The sequence below is a fragment of the Podarcis melisellensis genome (genome assembly GCF_964234715.1).
Source record: "Podarcis melisellensis genome assembly, chromosome: 1".
Classification (NCBI taxonomy): domain Eukaryota; kingdom Metazoa; phylum Chordata; class Lepidosauria; order Squamata; family Lacertidae; genus Podarcis; species Podarcis melisellensis.
In genome coordinates this window covers 79,695,022-79,715,027 of record NC_138528.1, presented here as the reverse complement: position 1 = coordinate 79,715,027, position 20,006 = coordinate 79,695,022, and the positions used below count along the sequence as shown (strand labels likewise).

At 42.5% G+C, this 20,006-nt stretch overlaps 2 protein-coding genes across 5 annotated transcripts in view; one reads left to right on the top strand and one right to left on the bottom strand.

Annotated features, from left to right (window-relative positions):
- The window catches only part of TMEM216 (transmembrane protein 216), a 22,457-nt gene extending 16,086 nt beyond the window's left edge, over positions 1-6,371 (top strand). The window contains exon 5 of the transcript XR_014173266.1: positions 4,277-6,371. The gene's annotated coding sequence lies outside the window, so the exon portion shown is untranslated. The remainder of the gene's footprint in view (positions 1-4,276) is intronic.
- The window catches only part of CPSF7 (cleavage and polyadenylation specific factor 7), a 22,415-nt gene extending 2,409 nt beyond the window's left edge, over positions 1-20,006 (bottom strand). The window contains exons 1-9 of one of the 4 annotated variants that reach the window (XM_081930848.1): positions 19,948-20,006; positions 19,348-19,458; positions 10,181-10,399; positions 9,139-9,242; positions 7,489-7,634; positions 3,016-3,418; positions 2,489-2,607; positions 2,232-2,400; positions 1,871-2,044 (exon numbers count right to left, since the gene is read on the bottom strand). In XM_081930848.1, the coding sequence (XP_081786974.1) occupies positions 1,876-2,044; positions 2,232-2,400; positions 2,489-2,607; positions 3,016-3,418; positions 7,489-7,634; positions 9,139-9,242; positions 10,181-10,399; positions 19,348-19,401 (1,383 nt within the window). In that variant the 5' untranslated portion in view covers positions 19,402-19,458; positions 19,948-20,006 and the 3' untranslated portion in view covers positions 1,871-1,875. The other 3 variants (XM_081930847.1, XM_081930850.1, XM_081930849.1) reach the window with 3 other exon arrangements.

The window sequence follows — 20,006 nt, the reverse complement described above, 5'->3', positions numbered from 1 at the left end:
AAAGATCTGAACTATTTTTATTATTATTATTATTTTGCAATTTCTCTCCCTTATGCTAGGTCTAAGAATTCAAAGTAATATAAGTCAGTTGGATTTGTTGGTGGGTTTATTGGTTTGCTTTACAAAAAGGCAAACAAGACCAGCAAACATGAACACAGAGACGGTAAAAACTCTTCAAAGAGATAGTTACGTCTGTGAGTCATAGCTCGGCTCATCAGGGATTCCATAAATCAAACACACCAATGATGACTGAATCTGAGTTTAATGCTTACAGAGGTACAGCCTCAGACACAATCAATACAATCCGGAAGGGCAAAAGTAGCTTTCTGCACAAACTTAAAAACAAAACTGCCCAAGCACTCCCACTTCGCTTCTCCCATGGCATGGAGCAATAAGCCATGGAGATTGGCTTGTCATTAACATGCACATTGGAATCACAGCTTGTTTCTCTTGAACAATGGTCAGTAAGTCAAGAACAAATTTTGGCTTGTGGATTGTGTCTTGATCAGATTATTGCTGTCATTCATGGCAGGGCAGCAGCAAACTGGCAGCTACTGAGCAGTTTGCATTAGCATGCTACTAGTTCACAGTAACCATGGCTTATTGCAATATATAGACTGGGCCCTTGACACATTTACCAGGGCATCTGATTCTAACCTACGGAAACACCGTAGTTTCGCTCCATAAGGCACACCTAGTTTTCAGAGGAAAACAAGAAAAAAAAAGTCTGAACGAAACAGTGGATGTATGATTTTTGTGGTTCATGCTGTGGCCACAATGCAAAATTCTTGATCCATGTGGATCTGTGCTTTGTAACCACATTTTTGCACCATTGCAGCCCCACACAACAGTGGGTGCGGGATTTTTTTTGGTGCAGGCTGTAGCCATGGACATGCAATGTGATCTGATGGTGAATTTCGGGTGACCCAATGCAAAAATCCTGAGGATCCATGGGCTTTTACCTCCCCCCTCCTTTATCACTAGCGTCCCTTATCTCTCTCCTGATTGCTTGCCAATCAGCTGCTTCCTTTCAATACTCCCTTCCCTCTTGTTTGCCTTAGTGTCTTTTCCTTAGCTGGAGCAATTTTTTGCTTCTCCTTTTCTTCTAATTTCTCTCCTCATTGCTTTAGTCTTCCTATCTCCTCTCCTTGCAAGTTCGCTGTCTTTACCTCCCCCCTCCCAGACAGCCTCCTTTATTGTTAGCGTCCCTTATCTCCCAATCGCTTGTCGATCAGCAGCTTTGTTTCAACACCCACTTCCCTCTTTCAAAAATAAATAAATCATGATCTGCTTTTCACCCCTGGGCAATTCGGCTCCAGGGACCACACATTCACTCCATAAGACACAGACATTTCCCCGTTACCTTTTAGGAAGAAAAAAGTATGTCTTATGGAGCGAAAAATACGGCAATCCACTGGTCACAGTACAAGGAATAAGGAAAAGTACCCTAACAAAGTTGCATAGTTGGCCTGAGACACATAGTTATTTAGAGCCCAGCTGAATATACTAAAAATCTACAAAGTTAAAAAATAAACAGCTCAAGCATGTACTCAAAGTGCAAGTCAATCAGGGAGCAGACAACTCCCTTATTTTTGAAAAATCTTACCTAGCAGAACATACTGCATGGAGAACACAATACAATATGTATTTGCCCTGGTAGCTTAAGATCCATGCATGACCAGTCCACTCACTGAAGAGAAGTGTGAGATTATGCCATGGAAAGTCTTCCAGAGCATAAGGGAAAGCAACCTTACCTAGCCAGCATCTACAAGAGGGATGATACTCTTGGGTGCTCTATTCGGAAAGGAAAATACACTGGGTGGGGCTGGAGGGGATGGGAAAGGTAAAGCACCCTGGAAAGATCTCTCACTTCTCTCAGTGATGTCGGTCTCTTTCTCTGTCCCTGTCTCTATGTCGCTCATGCTCCCGGCTTCTTTCCTGGAAATAGTCCTCATGCCGATCTTCATTATGGACGACGTCTCGGTGCCTCCTACTGCTCTCACGAGACCGACTGGGTGATCTATCCCGAGACCGGTGCCGTTTTCTGGAAAACAATGAGGTATCTAGTTACTGGCAAGCTGTAACAAGACCCTTTCCCCTACCAAAAGCACTTATTCCTACCTGGCTGTACAAAGCCCAGGAAGGGGACCAGAGCACAACTGAGACTCGCTCATCAGCAACATGAGTGACAGTAGCTGGATGACTTGGCAATAACTGTGCCTGAAGCTCACCTGGAGGAGCTGCTGCTGGTGCCCATGCTGTAAGACTTGGCTTCAATGCCATGAAGACAATCCTTGAGTGAAGAGATAAGGACTCTACACCGCTCATCATTTGCGACACGTGACTGTTTAATCACAGCGATGGCTGTGAGCAGGGTCTCAATGGCATCGCTGTAGTCCCCTGAAATATAACAGGGCAAAGGCGGCATGGTAAGAATGAGGCCAGGAGCGAGAAATGGCAAGATGTAGCAAAAGCCAGCTCTGGTTACCTGCACTGGCACCAGACACAGCTTTGGAAATGGCACTGCTGGAAATTGCTCGATTCCTGTTCATGATATCTTCAAATTCAGCTTCACTGACAGGAGGTGGCAAAGGGCCCAGTTCCCGGCTGTAGAACACAAACACACACCCATCACACACAGAGGATAAACAGCTTCAAGCAGAACTATGACACGGTTCCTTATTCATAGACATGGCAATTCAAGGCCTTTCAAAACAGCAAGGTGTGGTTGACCAGGTACTGCCCTCCTCCCCAAAGCAGACATTAAGTAGCATCCTTTAAGAACCAAGTTGTCAGCTGTCGTGCCCTAGAGCTATGCAAGGCATTTTCTACCACCAACGAGAAAGTGGTTTCATGTCTAGTCGAACCATCACTCTTTGCATAAAAACTAAATAACTAAGCCCCTGGAGAATTAGGTCTGCAGCCTTGCTAAACAAGAGGCTTAGCTACTGTTCTTTGCACTGCTTAGTTTTGATTTTTTTTCCTTCAGATTCCTGGGAATGGGCTTGCTCTCACCTGCTGTGGTTGTATGCTGCAGAGGTCTTGTTATAGGTGTCTGGCGGGGGCCCCATTGCTGCATTGGGTGGGGGGAAGAAGGCTGGGTTGAGGTGCAGCGCAGGTGGCACGGCCCCAGGAGGTGGCACAGTGAGGTGTGGAGGAAGTCGAGGGGGAGGGGGCATGAGGTGTTGGTAGTGGATTCCTGGAGGGGGAGGGGGAACCCCAAAGCTTGAGGAAAGAGGAGGGGGTGGTATGGGTGGAGGTGGAAGCCCCATGAGAGGAAGCGCAGAAGGAGGGCGGTTGAAGAAAGGCAACACAGGAGGCTTCTCAATGCGTGGCGGCGGCACAGCATTCTCTGTCGGAGTGGCACGGCCATCTACTGAGTCGGAGGAATCCCTTGAGTGAGCCCTCGGAGGCACCCCTGTCAGACATCACAGAAGAGGAAAAGCGCTCAACACTGTAGCAGTTGGGTAGGTCAGTTTTCTGACAAAATAATCCTCTCCCCGCTTTCCAGTAAGTACACCCATGTCAACCACCATGCCTCTGAATTGCAATAACACCTTGCCCAAATATCAGAACTCTTACCTCATACATGTGAGAAAAGGTGGGTTTCATTGGTACGTGCACACAGATTTTTGGGTTGATTTGGGTAAATGTTGAGGTATCTAGAGAGATACCTTCCTGCTCTGGAACTGGGCATTCCCAGTCTTGGCCAAGAGATCTGTAAGAGCTCTCTTAAGTGTTGTGTGCTGAGTTGACAGAGATAGTTGTAACATGCACTGATTATGAGTCAGATGGACAGGCAGCATAACATGCTAAATCCATGCTTAACTTTAATTACAATTTACAATAGCCGTGTGTCCAAACTGAACTGAGAACATTTCATTTATGGTCTTAGAATGTCTTGAATGTATTTTACACTGTTCACTTTCAGTGAAATAAATTTTGCCTGAGCATTCAAGTAATACTTATCATTCATATAGTGCTTATAGTGTGTTCAAAGCATTGTAAACTTGCTAATAATCCTACTTGACAGGTCTTTATCGCAAAGATTGTAGATAGGTGTTTACGCTGAAAAAGTGTGGCTTACCTAATATTACCTAGTGACTGAGCTTGTAGCCAAGGTGAAATCTGAACTGGTGTCTATGTTGTTTACATCTCAGCCATAGTGAGTATGTTATATTATATATAAAGATATATTAAAATATTCATTTTTAATGTAACTGATTAGAACATCACATACTATCAGAGACAAATGTATTGAACTTTCTCATTTAAGGAAAAGCAAAATCAGGAAGCTTCAAGGGAAAAAAACGAAAATGTGACAGATAGCATAAAAATTAATCAAACCATGCTGAATATAAGGGAAATATTTGACTAACCCACTCTTTGGTACAGTGACAACTAAAATAGACGGTGTTGTATCCAATGCTGCATGAGCAGAATTCAATGTGTTAATGGAAGTCCACTGTGCAAACGTAACACCACAAATGGGTTATCATTTGATGACTAGGAACTTGGAAGTTGACTTAAACCAAGTCAGAACATTTACAATTCTGATTCTGTGATCGACACATCTTGTTCAGTATAGTCTACACTGACTGGCAGTAGCTCTCTGGGACTTCAGAGAAGACTCTTTCCAATCCTACATGGCGATGCCAGGGATTAAATATGGAAACTTCAGCAGACAAAGCAATTGTTCTACCCTCTGAAAACTGGAGGCAACAGCCACAAAACTGTACATGAATGGCCTTCTCACTGAGCTAATTCTCTTAACTAATTATGTAAAATGTGTCTGAAATTCTAGCTAACAAGCACTGGATTATGCAAGAATGGTCTTCAGTAAAATCACTAATTGGCTATAGTGTTATCCCTACTCCTTTCCCATTATAAGTATTCTAACGAGTGGAAACATGAACATTCTAACACTACACAATTATACAGAATCCTCAAGACCCATAATTTTGTGAGATATGCTTAACTCCCACTCCTCCCCCTGTCCCCTGAAATAATGACCCCAGGAACTTACTGCTTAGTGAATGCACTCAGCAGAACATTTGGTTCTTTTAGTAGAATTCTTCAATAAAGTGAAATATTAAAACCTAATATGCCAATATCAACTACCTTGCAATATATGAGGATACGTTACTTTATATAAAGGCAAATATCCACAGGCTTATATACATATTGCTACTTTTAAGTCACTGAACTACTTCCTGAGCACCTACTGCAAACTGAATGTTTTCCACTACATCCAGAAAATAATCAACATTTCCATTCTCATAGAATACAAAATGTAGATGCAGAGAAGTCTCTGAACCTTAATCTGTAATACAAACTGCATCTCCTTCTACATAAAATAAGCAACTGAAATAAGCAACTTTCTGGAATGGAAGAAAACTTATGGTCCTTCTGAGAGCAATATAGTTTTAGATACATCAGCAGATCCTGACTAATGAATTAAACTAGATTCAGTTGTCATGAATACTTCTGGCTACAATTAAGAAATCGACATTCTTAATAAATGCAACGTTAGAAAAACAAGGGGACAATACCCAAGTACTGGAAGGCAATTAATACTATCCACCATTGCTCCACCAGGCCAGTTGCTTGGCCTCAAAGTCAGAAAGCTTCCTAAATCTGGAAACATGACTCCTTTATTCTTCCCAATGAAGAGTTATTGACCCCAGAGAAATAATCAAGCCATGCTGACCAAAGTACTGTACTTAGAGTCAACTTTATTTGACACAAACCAAGATGGCAATAATATGGAAGGGCATTACAGGAAGTATTTACAAAGATTTACAATGTCTGCGTAAAGCAAAAATATATTATTTCAAAAACTCCAGGTTAAAAAAAGCTGTGTCATCTTAATTTGGAATTTTAATGTACAATAAGCTCAACTATAGTATGTTATGAGATTTGATACATTATTTTTTTAAAAAATTAAGACCTTTATTCAAGATAGAGAATCTAAAACATAATTGAAAGAAATCAATAATCAAAAGAACTAAAAAATAAATAAATGGAGAGAATGTTGAGAAGATGGATTTTGAAACATATTGCAATCTTGTCCCAATGTGGCTAAATTAATTAACTGCAAATATAACTGAGAAACATTTCAAAAGAAAAAAACCATGATCATACAATTGCAATGACACACAATAATTAGGGACACAGAAATCTCTTATACCACCACCACATGAGACTTGGTGACAGCAAGTCTGGGATAATCTAATAACATTCATATTTCAAACTCAGCACGTGTCTGAATTACATTAAAAATTCACTTCATGGTCACTGAACGGAAGCCACTTTTAGGTTTCCTTTGTGATAAATAGGAGAGTGCAATAAAGAGAACTTCAAACGTTTAACTGGTGCATGTGTTTTTCTTTATCGTACTGGCTTGTCTGCTTTACAGTTCGCCACTTTGGGGGCTAGAGAGAGGCAGAGTGTAAATAAAATTACTAAAAACAACAAATTTGTATTTCTCAGGCCCTTTGGGCGAGGAATCACAAAGTGGTGGAAGTCATTAACGAAGGCCTTGTCAAAAATGGTGACGTGCCATGGTTACTGTCAGGCGTTGCCATTCACCAGCGCGACCTCCTAGTGAAGATAAGATAAGCCCCTTTAAGCAGTTTTTCACAGGGAAAAGCTTGATGAGGGCTAAAAGCAGCTCCGCTTCATCTTATGATTCAGCAACACTGACTGACCTTCCTACCACAGAGAAATGGACCACAGCACCATGACACCCCATGGAGATAAGGGACATAGGAATAACATGACTTTTTGCACTGAATTTCAGTCAATTTCTAGGGCAGAACATGGAGGCTATTAAAATGCAGCTGTGCTAAAGCTGGCAAGGCTGCAACTCTATAGTCACTTGAGACTATGACAGGATCATACAAAACAGTGGATCCTAACTGTCCAGATTAATTCTGCAAACAACAGAGGAAACTGTCCTCTTCTCCACTTACTAAGTCAGATAATACATTCAACAGCATACCTTTCACAGAAATTGACAAGCAGGGCCATCTATTATGGTCCTCCTTTGCCACCCTGGGCTCCTTTGGGGGAAAGGGTGGGATATGTGTTTTATAAATAATAGTAAATGAATTATATGACCAAGAGGTAAGGCCCCGGCTGGCGCACTGAATCCAATATAGGGCACCTTACCTCTTCAGGGCTGCACAAATTCTGGAGAAGGTTCAGAGAGGAGCTGGGGGTGGTCCTAGCTATAGCAGCTTCAAGAGCTTAAGCCCATTCAGTGTGAAGCGTGCCTCAAATCATGCACCATAGAAGGGGATAATAAAATCTACTTAGGCATCACTCAGCAGCAACAGAAAAAGAAAATATACATGGACACTCCCTGGATATTCACACACATCCAAATTGTTTCTGGCTTAAAGCTCTGCTCAGGTTTCTCTAAGAGATGCCCTGTATTTCTGCCTTGTTCCCTACTTAGCAAACGCAACCCCCATCTAAACTTACTTTTTCGAGCCTGAGCCTCAAACTGTGCAAGGTTCTGCCGGGTAGCCAACTTCACTTCCACTTTATCTCCATTGAGGATCTTCCCTGGTAGCAGCTCCAGAAGTTTGTGGACGGAGTTCTCAGAGGCAACCACCACTTCTGCATACCTGGTCACAGAGGAAAAAGAACTGAAGACTGTCAGCAACTTCTAGTAAGGAAAACCATCTAATCCAAGACAAGAAATCTTCCCCCACCCAAGGTCTACAAAATGTCACTGCTATATAGCATTGGTGGGTGGGACGGGAGGGAAAATTAGACAGGGCCACACCACTCCCTCTCTTACCCCTCCCCAATCCTCATCTGCTCACACATATGAGCTCACACCATTCATTACATTTATCTCTCTCACATACACACAGATGCATTGAGGGAAAACCTCCCATTTGTTCCTATGTGAGTGCCCCCCTCCGGCAAGTGGTTTCATCCCTTTATCTCCCACTGCAGTAGAAGAGAGTTTTTTGGATTTGATATCCCGCCTTTCACTCCCCTTCAGGAGTCTCAAAGCGGCTAACATTCTCCTTTCCCTTCCTCCTCCACAACAAACACTCTGTGAGGTGAGTGGGGCTGAGAGACTTCATAGAAGTGTGACTGGCCCAAGGTCACCCAGCAGCTGCATGTGGAGGAGCGGAGACGCGAACCCGGTTCCCCAGATAACGAGACTACCGCTCTTAACCACTACACCACACTGGCTCAGTACTTATCCAGATGAAGTTCCTGTGCCTCCAATCTGCTGCACTTCTGTGATAGCTTGGGAGACAGAGAGCTCGCTCCACCAGGGTTTGAAATTAGCGGGCACCAGTCACATTTTGCAATTGGCCTTTTGCAACTTGATGGAGATGTCCAGGCGCCACTTTTGGTGCCTAGCATCTCCATCTGTCTTTGTTTTTTGCTGCTGCTGCCCCGCTGCCAGGTGACCTAGGTGTTTGGCAGGGTAGAGAGGTAGCAAAAGACTTGTATTTTGTTGCCACACTACACTGCAGACCTCCTGAGTCATCCAGCAGCAATTTTAATTTTTATTGGTGGGGCTGCCTGGTCTGGGGGTGGGGAGCAATAAAAATGGCCCACTACACATTTTGGTTTGGCACCCACATGGCTCCTAGTTCCTATCCCAGTTTCTAACACTGCCCTCCACAGCCAGCCCAGGAGCCAAGAACAAGAGGCTGTGGAGGCTGGATGGGAATCCTCTGACGGCCAGATGTGGCCCACAGGCCCAAGGTTCTCTCATTCCCGATTTGATTGATTTCTCAGGCCAACCCCGCTGTCCACACGCACAGTGTCATTAACAGTGCAGAATTTTCAGCTCCATGCCCTTCAAATTAAAGCTGTCATTAAGAGCAGCAGCAAATAGCACATTGAAAAGGGATCGCTCTGCAGAATTGGACAGAGCCCACCGCCTTCGTGAATCACATATAACAAGTAGTCATTTAGTTTGAAGGCAGTGGCATCCAAACCGGACAGTTACAGGGACTTCTAAGGCCACCTTTAAAAAATAGCAAGAAAACCAGACTTATGTGCACACCATTATCAACCACACTGGTCCCTAGATCATTCCTCCCACAATAACAGCCCCGCATGATGGGTCCTTTTATGAAGCAGTCTTGGAGTGCTCACCCTTTGGACTGGCCATTGGCTCTGTTCTCAGCAAACTTGAGTTCCACCACATCATAAACACCCACAGAACGGATTATTCGGGTCAGCTGCTGGTCAGTTGTCCACTATGTATGAAGAAGCAGAAAATTACATTATAACCTGAAACCTTTTAGAGAACCCACATCATCTTATATTAGTAAGAGAACTCATCCTTCTCTTACATCCTTATATTAGTAAGAGAACTCATCCTTCTCAGGCTCCTATACTGTTCCTGGTATAGTCTAATGAAGGAACATTTGATTAAACCCCTCCCACTACAGTCACTTTTGTGAGCACGTACATGTGTGAACGTGTATCTTCCTAGAAGATGAAAATTCTAGACAGACCTACGGAATTGAAGGAGCAGCAGCAGCAGTCCCTTTCCCAACACATACCACAGGTATTAAAGAGAACTGCATGCACTTAGGGCAGTGATCAGTCTACACACCCTAAATCATGACACAGCAGGCCCAATATGACTTACTCAGGTCCTAAGAGATTCATTCATAGGAGAAAACTCTCATACCTGTATGCCAGCTACAGAAAATTTTGTGAAAATGTCTCTATCATGGCGTTTTAAGGGCCTCAATTCTACTATTATCATATTTTCTGATGTATCTTAAATGTGTTAAATCCTCTTCTCTTAAAAGTTACCCTGCTAATGCAAGAGCATCATATTCTCCAACTCTGAGATGTGTTGCTTTTTAGCATAGTACGGAATACTATGTTGCTGTAGCTTATTTATTTGAAGCGACTGTTGAGTCTTTGTGAGAAAAGCAGGATAAAAATGTCCTAAACAGAGCAATGTGTAATAACGAACAATGCTTCTAGTTATTTATCCAATGTGTTGTGAGGACTGAGGTTGGCAAGCAGCATAAAACCTACCCACCCACATGGGGCTCTATACTCTATTAAAGAACAGTGCATCCGCAGTAAGATTAAAGTGCAGATGCAGCCTTTCCACACAAATGCTTTGTTTTTGTTAGGTCCTTTACTTTCTGCTCCGATTATGGAACGCACTCACCCAAGAGAAGCTGCCTACATAAACAGCAGCCCTCTTATTACGCAGCCCACTGTAGGTATACAGGATAGCAGGTGATTTGCTGTTTGGCTTAGGAGACTGCTCTTGACGGTTTTCGGGTGGTGGCTCGGAGCTGCTAGGGCAACTTTCAGAAGGTTGTGAGCTGGCAGCTAGCACGTCGTCATATAGATCCATCTGGTCAGCATTACTAAACTCAGAGTCCTAGAAGACACAAGATATCACTGAGCACACGCAGAGGCAAAGCAGGGCCAATTCTCCACATTAGTTCTTCTCGTAACAGAATAGCAGCACACCTATATCAAATAATAATTTTCTAGAATTTAAGTAATAACGTAAAACCTGCTTCTCAAAAAGAAGCATGCTCTTTTTGCTAGTTGCAAGGAAGAGCAAAGAGTATAGTAGGACTAGCTGTTTCATGTAGCCCCAAGCTCCCCATCATTTTCTCTGAGATGAGGAGAATGCATGTTTCACTGCCATCTATTACTGCACAAGACGTTTTGCCTCTCCATTCTTTGTGGAGGACTGGGTAATCAAACCACATTTTTACATCTCCCCCTCCCCCAATCTACACTGTGTGCAGACCCACCTCATTTTCTTCACTGCTCCAATGAGCGGTATTTCCTTGTTGCATATATGCAGTGAAGGAGTCTATCACATATAGCATAACCACCAACCTCTATAAGAGGCCACTCAACTTGGCAGAAAGGCCTCTTGGTTTCTTTCCCTATTTTGGATTATTTGAGCAGTATCATGTTGCAGGCTGTTCATGAAAGGTGATCAGGTTGTGTCAAGATTTATACTCAACTCCACTAGAAATCAGCCTCTACATTTTTCTTCAGAGGAGTTAGGTATCATGCAGTACTATTTCATCCTCACAACATTTAAAGAGTCACTATCAGAAGCAAACAATTATATTGAAACTCTAATGATATGTCACTGGTCTTCTGAAAATGTAGTTATAGTCTTCTGTGATTCACACTGCAATCCTTTGCTAGCTAAAAAAATGCACCGTAAAAGAATTCTAATGCATGAATATGCACATTATGCACACACATGTATAATTCCTATCAGCCTAAAGTTATCTAGAAGATAGAATGCAGTAACAATGGGATATAAACAATGGGATATAAATGACTAAACACACACACTCTCTCTCTCTCTCTCTATATATATATGAAATCCAGTATTATGTAGAGTGGTATATAAAATTTTCATCTTCCCATGCAACATAATCTGGCCCAATTTGTATACACAGCAGCAGCTAGAACATAAAGCTTGTACTGCCTTTTAAAAACAGGGTTATTTTTCAGATTTTTTCCTCTTTTCCTTTATGCCAGTTTTAATGTGTGTGTCTGTTTATATACTCAAAGTCGCTTTGTGTTTCTCTGGTAAAAAAGCAACTAATAGATTGAATAAATAAAACAAATACACATTACTATTACTGTAATTCACAGATTATTGTAAGGTATGGCTTCCCACCGGAAGGATTCTTCAATGTTTTAAACTAGCAAGACTGCAAAAACTCATGCAGGATATAAACAATCAAATTCTAGCATTTGTTATGGGTTTGAATTCAACTATTTATCATATGTTATCAAGAACATCAGAATTCTGGCATGTACTGAATCATGGCCACTGTCTTAATTTCAGATGGATGTGCTTAACTCCGCTGAAATGAATCGAACTTTTAATCGCAATTAGCCTGTTACATAGTTTTCAATGGGCTTTAGCATGAGTATGCTAAATTGGATTAAAGTCAATATATTGGGATGCAGGTCACAACCATTTGTTGGTTTCATAGAACTAGTGATATGCTTGTTACATTCCAATTATCTAGAATAAAAGAAACTTGGGTGTTTCAGACCATTTTAAACATAGCAGCAGCTCCTGCTTCAAGCAATCTTTATAAAGTCAAATACTGGGAAGTCTTCAAGTAGAAAGTAGTACATGCTACAAAAAACTTACTAGCAGTAGAAATAGTTTTACATAGTAGTACGAGACAAATCCTCAATAAGGAATGGATATTACGCATAAGAAAAAGAAAAGTTACTACTAACAAAATGTTATCAATTAAGAACAGCAGTGATATTAAAGGGTGATAGGAAAATCAAGTCACTTCAACATTTTCAAGCTATCAGCACTTAATTCTATTTTTAGGATACCTCTTAAATCTGCAAAGCAGAAGATTGGAAACTTACTTATTGTTAGCTTTCTGACATCAAGAAAAATATATTTAGATTTCCTCAGTAAAGACCACAGTACAGCTTGTGATACTCACTTTCAACTAAACTAAGACAGTAGGGGCACAAGACCACCCTAGCCTTGTAGCAAATACTGACTGCCATTGCAAAGCAATGAAAAACCCACACCATCAGAAGAATGTCCTCAATAGCCTCCAGGAACCTAAGGCAGAATCACATAAGCTACAGGGGAGGAGAAAACAGTGCATATCCAGCAACACCACCCACACATATACTACAAAGTAGTTTCCTGATGACTTATCATCAGGAACAAGGGTAGCGGCTGTTGATGATGCTATTGAAACCTTCCAAAGATCATGTTAAATGTGTTTGCAAGCATCATGTGAGCAAGACCTGCACATTCTTGGTTATCTGGTCATGTCTCAAATAGGTAACAGCTTTTATTTTATTTGCTGTATTTCTGGGCAGTTTTTGAACCATGCAATAGGCCTGACACAAGAGTTCTTCCCTACACACAATACAGTATAGTCTCAATAAATAATACAGACCTATTTATTTTCAGCAACTTCCCTTCCCAAGGAGACAGTGCTACATGTTGTGTCTCTTCAGACTCAAACTGCATTCTTTTGATACTACAGTGCTGATATCCACTTTTTCAAGGCAAGAGGGAATTCCAGAGTTTATTCATTTCTAATTCCACAAATAGAGAATTGATGATTTACACAGTTTCTCCCTGCATCCTAGATGGCTCTCAATTTTTTTCTTTTTTGCCAAACAATATTTATTGGAACTTGAAAAAGTGAATCAAGACCATTAGATGCAATTGGTATTCCAAAGACACAACAGCATACAATTTCTTTTTTAGCAGTATAGGAAAAGATTTGGGGTTAATTTTTGTTTTACCCCTACACCCTAGTACTTCCAAGTGAATCAGGAACTGTTAAGACATTTTTTAGAGTGAGTTTTAAAACCTTTGGAGTAAGAAAAAGCTCCATATAGGAAATATGCAGCTGGAATTTCACCGGCTTCATACTTTGCTTTTCATTACTTTGGACCCCTTTCAAATTTGAAATATGACTATCTTATTTCTTTTTACAATCAGAGTAAAGCTCAATTCCATGGAAAGCCCGACCCTTTTCTTCAAAATTTAAATGCACGAGGCTTCATCAAGAGTTTCCCTTCATTTGTGGAAGGAATGGCTCCTGCTGGAGGGAGGCCAAGATGGCCATTTTTGCAGATTTCCTCCTCCTGCTACCTCCCATGCGGTTCCAAAGGATCTTCCTCAACACCCTCGCCTCAGAGAATTTTTCAGGGGGCAGGAAGCATCAGTGGAGATTGCTTTTCCTTTCCTCCAATGGGAGCACAGATTGAGTGAAGTTCTGCCTGCAGGAACTCTGGACCCAAGCCACAGTATGTGCTTCTTTATTTTTGCATGGCACAGAGGCTTTGAATTCTCTACAATGTGTATTTTTCATGAAGCTGCATTTGCAACACATTCTTGTTTGCACTCTGAATCTGCAGAGGAAACAAATAGTTTGCTGAAACTTTGATCAAATCTTTAGCCTACTTCCATACATTGAGATTTCCATTTCCAAAACTTTATCCTAGAACACAGTGCTAAATTCTTGGCTCAATTTATTTATTGTAATTTACAATTAATTTATTGTAAAAACCTATGTCCTGCCTTTAAAGGGGGGGGGGGGATGGAATCAGGGTGGTTTCCAAAACAAAGTTTCATACAATGTAAAAACATAAAAGAGCAGCAATTCTAAAAAAATAGTGGTAATGAGCAATTGTTAACATGTCAGGTTGAAAATCACATAAGGGCACAACATTAAACAAATTAAACTGAGAGTGGGGAGAAGGCAGTCAAAAGTCTTCTTAAACAGTCATGTTTCTGCCTGCTACTTAAAAACAATCTCATTGGGTAAGGTATTTAATAAGGTGTGTTCCACTACTGAAAAGGCTCTAAGTTGACAAAGGCCTCCAGATGAATCCCTACATACAGTAAGCTCACAGGCTCTTGGTTCAATTGTTCTTGTTATTTAGTCATGTCTTCTCTAGTTCTTCAGTGGATTCTCTTATGGACAAGAAAGCTTACAGGCAACTTTTGCATCTCTGGGTCCAAAGGTGTATTCCCACATCCATGTAATACTACTGCACTAGTGAAGTTGTGGTGTGCTGCTAATGCTGCTAAGATGGAAGAAAAGGAAACTAATGGAAAAAAATATGTTGCTCATTAGCATTCTATCCAAGGACCATGAGTGTACATTGATAACCATCATACTACCTCATAGGAAACAGCACACACCCTCCACCGTTAGACAAGCATGAATAACCCTCCTGCCAAAACACACAGGGACAGAACTCTGAAATGAAATGGCTAGCACATAAAGACAACCAATTGAAAAGCTATGGGAACCAAGTTACTCTTAAACAAGGGGAAATAACATGGGCAGCAGCATCCATTACATCAGAACCCACTCCAGAGAGGATCTGGGACCGGGCCATAGCTGAAAGGTAGAGCATCAGCACTGCATGCAGAATATCAGAAGGTCAATCCCTGGCATACCAGATAGGGCTGGGAGATACCCTCATCTGAAAATTCAGAGAGCCACTGCCAGTCACTGTAGACAATACTGAGCTACAGAAACAAATGGTCTGATTTAGTATAAGGCAGCTTCCCATGTTCCTCAAGCAGAGGTTCAGGTACAGCCCCAACTGAAAAAAGAGCATAGCTAATCATCATACTCTTGAACAAGCACATGGAATCACAAGGTGCCACACACCAAACACGTAACAAGACTCAGTACATAAACTATTCTGAAATACATGTATTAAAAAATATGAGCTCTATGCACACAACCTGATCAGACTGGTAGGGCAGATCATGAACTGGGAATTCAGCATCTAATGTGAAGACAGTTCCCTGCTATCCACAGTGGAAAAAACACATGATAACCGACAAGTTTTGCACCATGGAAAGGAGCCCTACTCCTACACAAATGGAACATTTACACCTGCACCTAGCTCACATCTGTCAAAACCATTGTGGTGGTGCAACTCTGCACTTGTGTAGCAGCCAGAGATGTCACAACTATGGCTATGGGTGAGATTCAAATAAGAAAAAGAAAGGAAGAAAGGGCAGGTGTCAAATGTTTCCTATGTTTTCAGGCTCTCCAGAAGCAGCCTGTCCCATTGCTCAGTACACAAACAGCTAAGAAGTTCAACTCCTGTACTTACAAAAGGAGATGCACACTAGTAAGCAGGTTCCCATGAAAGGTAAGCAGTGTGGGGAATAAGCCATACATAGTAGCAAATACTGTACCCCACCACAAAACACCACCATCCAAGTTGAAGTTGCTATCCACAGCCAGAGTACACCACCCCCAACTGCCTCCAGGGAAGCTCCATCCATGTATACAGTGAAGAAATGGGGAGTACATTTTCACTATTCTTCTTATCCTGCAACAGATCAAGTGTGGCTGACGACATCATTGGCAATACATGATGAAGAAGCAACTATAGGCCTATAAATACTGTTCTTTCTTTCTCGCCATGTACACTGATAAGGTCACATTCAAATCATACATTTAAAGCACTCCTGGGGTGCTGAAAGTTGTTAGGAGACTGCTATTCCCCTCCCATAACTTCAATTCCTAGAGTTCCCTATGCAGAGGGGCTGATTGTTAAACCACTGTGGGAACTGTGGTAGCTCTGTGAGGGGAATGGGGATTTCCTAACAATTCTCAGCATGCTTAATAAACGACAGCTCCCAGAATTCTTTGGGAGAAGCCATGACACTTTAAAGTGGTATCATAGTACTTTAAAAGTATGCTGTGAATGTGACCTAAATCTATCCACCGGGGAACAAGCTAATATGGGTGAAGACTGGGTAAGCACACATTAAAGAGGAGTGGCTAAAGGTATACAGAATGAAGTGTATGGTAGGCAGAAATACTACAGGAAATAGACATAGCACACACAATGAATGTGCACAAAAGTCATATAAAGTTTTTGAATTATGTAACCAATACCTGAACAAGAGGATTTGGTCCTCAATATATTTTATGTTTCTTCTCTTGCCACAACTAGGAATTTCAAATAAATATATAAAACATATTTGTCTGAAAGCTATAATGGTGTCATCTACACCAGTGATTTGTTGTAATTAAAACTTTTTCAGGGTAGAACACCTTCGCCAGAACAGATTACCAAGTTTACAAGAACAATCCTTTACTCTAGAAAACTATTGTAGAAATATGAAAACCTCTTATAGATAAAAATTAATTCATTACATACTCGCATTATACTTCTTTTACTCTTGATAGGGAACAGAATATTTAAAAATGGGGTACTATAGGCAGAATACAATAATTTTTTCCTGATCAAGTGGAACATTTAACATACACCCCATGCCTTCCAGAGACAAGCATCCATCCATCCAATGCTCCCAGAGATGAAATGTGGTCATTACCTAGAGCCATGCAGTCAGAAAAAACAATTAGTGCAGCAGCAGAAGCCCTGTGTGATGTTGCAACAACTTCACCAGCATTCATATATTCAAAATTACTGAAAACAGTAAAGTCCCTTTGCACTAGTTGTGAATGCAAGATGGCATGTACATGAATACACCTGACATTGGAGGGAATTAGCACTGGGCACCCCTAACGTCAACCCAAAAGAGGAAATGTTCCTACACATTCCAAACCAAGATACAGGAAAGCTGACATATAGGTATTAATCCTCTCTTGTAGACCAATCAATCTAGTGCTATAACCACATACAGGGATACACAATGAGCATAAACCAGAACCCTTGTGAAATGAAACTTATGCATAGTAGTAAATAAATCAACAGGAAAGAATGGGTGTGACCAGGAGTTAAGGATGGGACAAAATGGAGATGAAATGCTTCTGCTTGGAGGTGGCAAGATCAAACTTGGGACCTTGGCAATATAAACTATATGCTTTATCTTTACCTGGAGTAAGGACTATGAGTACTGCACATGTAGGAAGCCTGTGACCCACCCAGATGTGCTTAACTACAATGCCCATCATCCCTGAGCACTAACCATGTGGCCCAGGACAGAAGGTAGCAGGCGGAGGCCTAAAGCATATGGAGCTATATGTTCCTCAGCCCAGGTTTGTAGGAATATCAGGTGCTGGTTTAAGGCAAGTCAGACCACTGTCCATATAGCTTAGTATTTGCTAGACTGACTGGCAAAGGTTCTCCAGGGCTTCAGACAGCAGTCAGTCACTATCTGGAGATGGCAGGGACTGCTCTTGGGACCTCCTGCGTGGTTTGTTGTGCTCTGCCACTGAACAATGCCACTAAAGGAGTTATTATGAACAAACTGGCTGCTGGTTGCCATGTTTCTGTGGTTACAGTATAATTCTGTTCAGTGTAAGTTTGGTTCCAGTCCTACTGCTTATGGAATTGCACGGCCTTCTTAATGTTCTATTTAAAGTAATACGTAAACACACACTTGAAACACATGTGGGTGTTTATTTCTATTTATTTATTTATGTATTTATAATCCACACTTTCATCAAAATATACCAAAGTGGTTAACAGCATATAAAAATAAAAGCAGCAAAAAGCATCAATAAAACATCATTAAAGAGAAAAATTGTATGGCAAAGGCCTGTACTGTTTAGGGTTTTGTGAATTAATGTAAGTACCTTGAACCTAGGCAGGTAACAAACAGGCAACCACAACAGCTCCCTCAGCAGCAGAGTAGTGTGTTGCTCCTTTGAGCAGTCTGGCCACTGCATTCTGCACAAATTGAAGCTTCCGGACTAGATACAGGGTAGCCCCACATAAAGTGTGCTACAGTAATCAAGCCTTGAGGATTGAAATCAATAGGGAACAATATACACCACAAACCAGATTTGATTTCTAGTGCAATGCACTCTCACACAAAGTTAATACATCAGACAGAAAAGGTTGTCCTGTCTTTCCACTTCTTTCTCCCATTAAACACAGTCATTTCAATAACTAAGATGACCCAATTTATAATTGTAACAAAAAATATTAGGTATAAGCAGGCATGAAATGTAGAACTGTAAGGTGGACTAAAGTTGCTGTTACCTACACCCCTAACATCACTTAATTGTTCACTTTTTAGGCTATAAAGAATATGTACTGCAAGCAATGTGTGCACAAAACTGAATGATCTTTTCCTATGAAGGTGCTAGTATTGCCTGTGATTAACTGCGTAATTGCCTGTCAGTTTCCATGTTTAATTTTTTTGTGTCAATGTGGTGCAGCGAATGGGACAGAATACTATGTAACTTGAAATCACATATGCAGGAGCTACTGTACCAACCATCTTGGTCTGCTCACTGACCCAGGTTAGATATTTCTAAAAGATTCAGCATCCTCAACTGTTATGTTAACTTGATTCCAGGAAGGCACCTCTCACTTGAGAGACTACGTAGACTAACATGCTATTACTTTCTATTTCTATCATGCTGTAACTTCCTATTTCTTTTTTTAAAAGGAAGACTTCATACATTCCAAAACACACACGCACAAATAGTGATTCAACATTTCTTCAAACATGCATTCATTTGGTTCATGTTTTCTTTCCTGTAGAGTAAAACAATTCACACCAATTGGCAAATGTGAGGAGTTTATTAGGAAATCTCCAGTTATAACGCTGATTTAACACTATTCACTTCTCACTCAACAAACTTTTCACACAACGGAATTTGCTTCTACAGAGATTTTCGTATTTCTACCGTGAAAGGAAAGGATGCTCCAGCAGCCTAACAACGCACCTGAGGACAAACCTCTCTTTTGAGACCTCAGCACGGGCCGAAGTTTCGGGGCTCGTGGAGAGTTCGCCTCTTCTTCTAGCGCTCACCTGCCGCCCTTCCACATCCCGCCGAGACGGTGGCGCAGCCCTTACGCCCACCCAGCGGGGTCCGCAGCCGCGCTCACCTGGTTAAACTCTTCGTCGGCGTAGATGTCGATGAGGTCCACTCCTTCCGACATATTTCTCCAGGGGAGCCGCCGAGAGAACCGGGGGTGGGGGGAGAAGAAAGAGCCGCACTGCGGGGGTCACAGAGCAAAGAGAAGGGGGAAGGAGACGCAGGTTAGTGAGATCGCCGCCTCACGCGGCCGCCGCCGCCGGCAGAGCCCAGGCCCGTTCCCGCGCAGCCCCGCTCCGCCGAGGATCCCGCGCAGGCGGCCCCGCCCCCCTCGCCGCCTCAGTGCCACTCGGACCACGGGACCTTCCGCCGGGCCGCCCCCGCCTCCCTCCCCGCTTCCCCTCCTCCGCGGGCCGCCATAGCTGCGCGCGCCTGGACGCTCGCGCCCGCCATCGCCTCCTTTTTCCCGCGCTGCGACGGAGACACGCCGCCGCCGCTGCCCACTTCCCCCGCGCTCACCCCGGCCACGAAGCTCCGACGCCTCCCCGGCGCCGCTCGGGGCCCGTTATACTGCTCAAGGCCTAGCAATCCCAGGCAGGCCCAAAACGCGCGCGCGAACCCCCACCCCCCCTCGTCCTCGGCCGCCTCCTCCTCCTCCTCCTCCTCTCACCGCTACAGCCAGCGCCTCCTCCCGTTGCCCCGCCCCTTCCTCCCTGCCGAGCCCCGCCC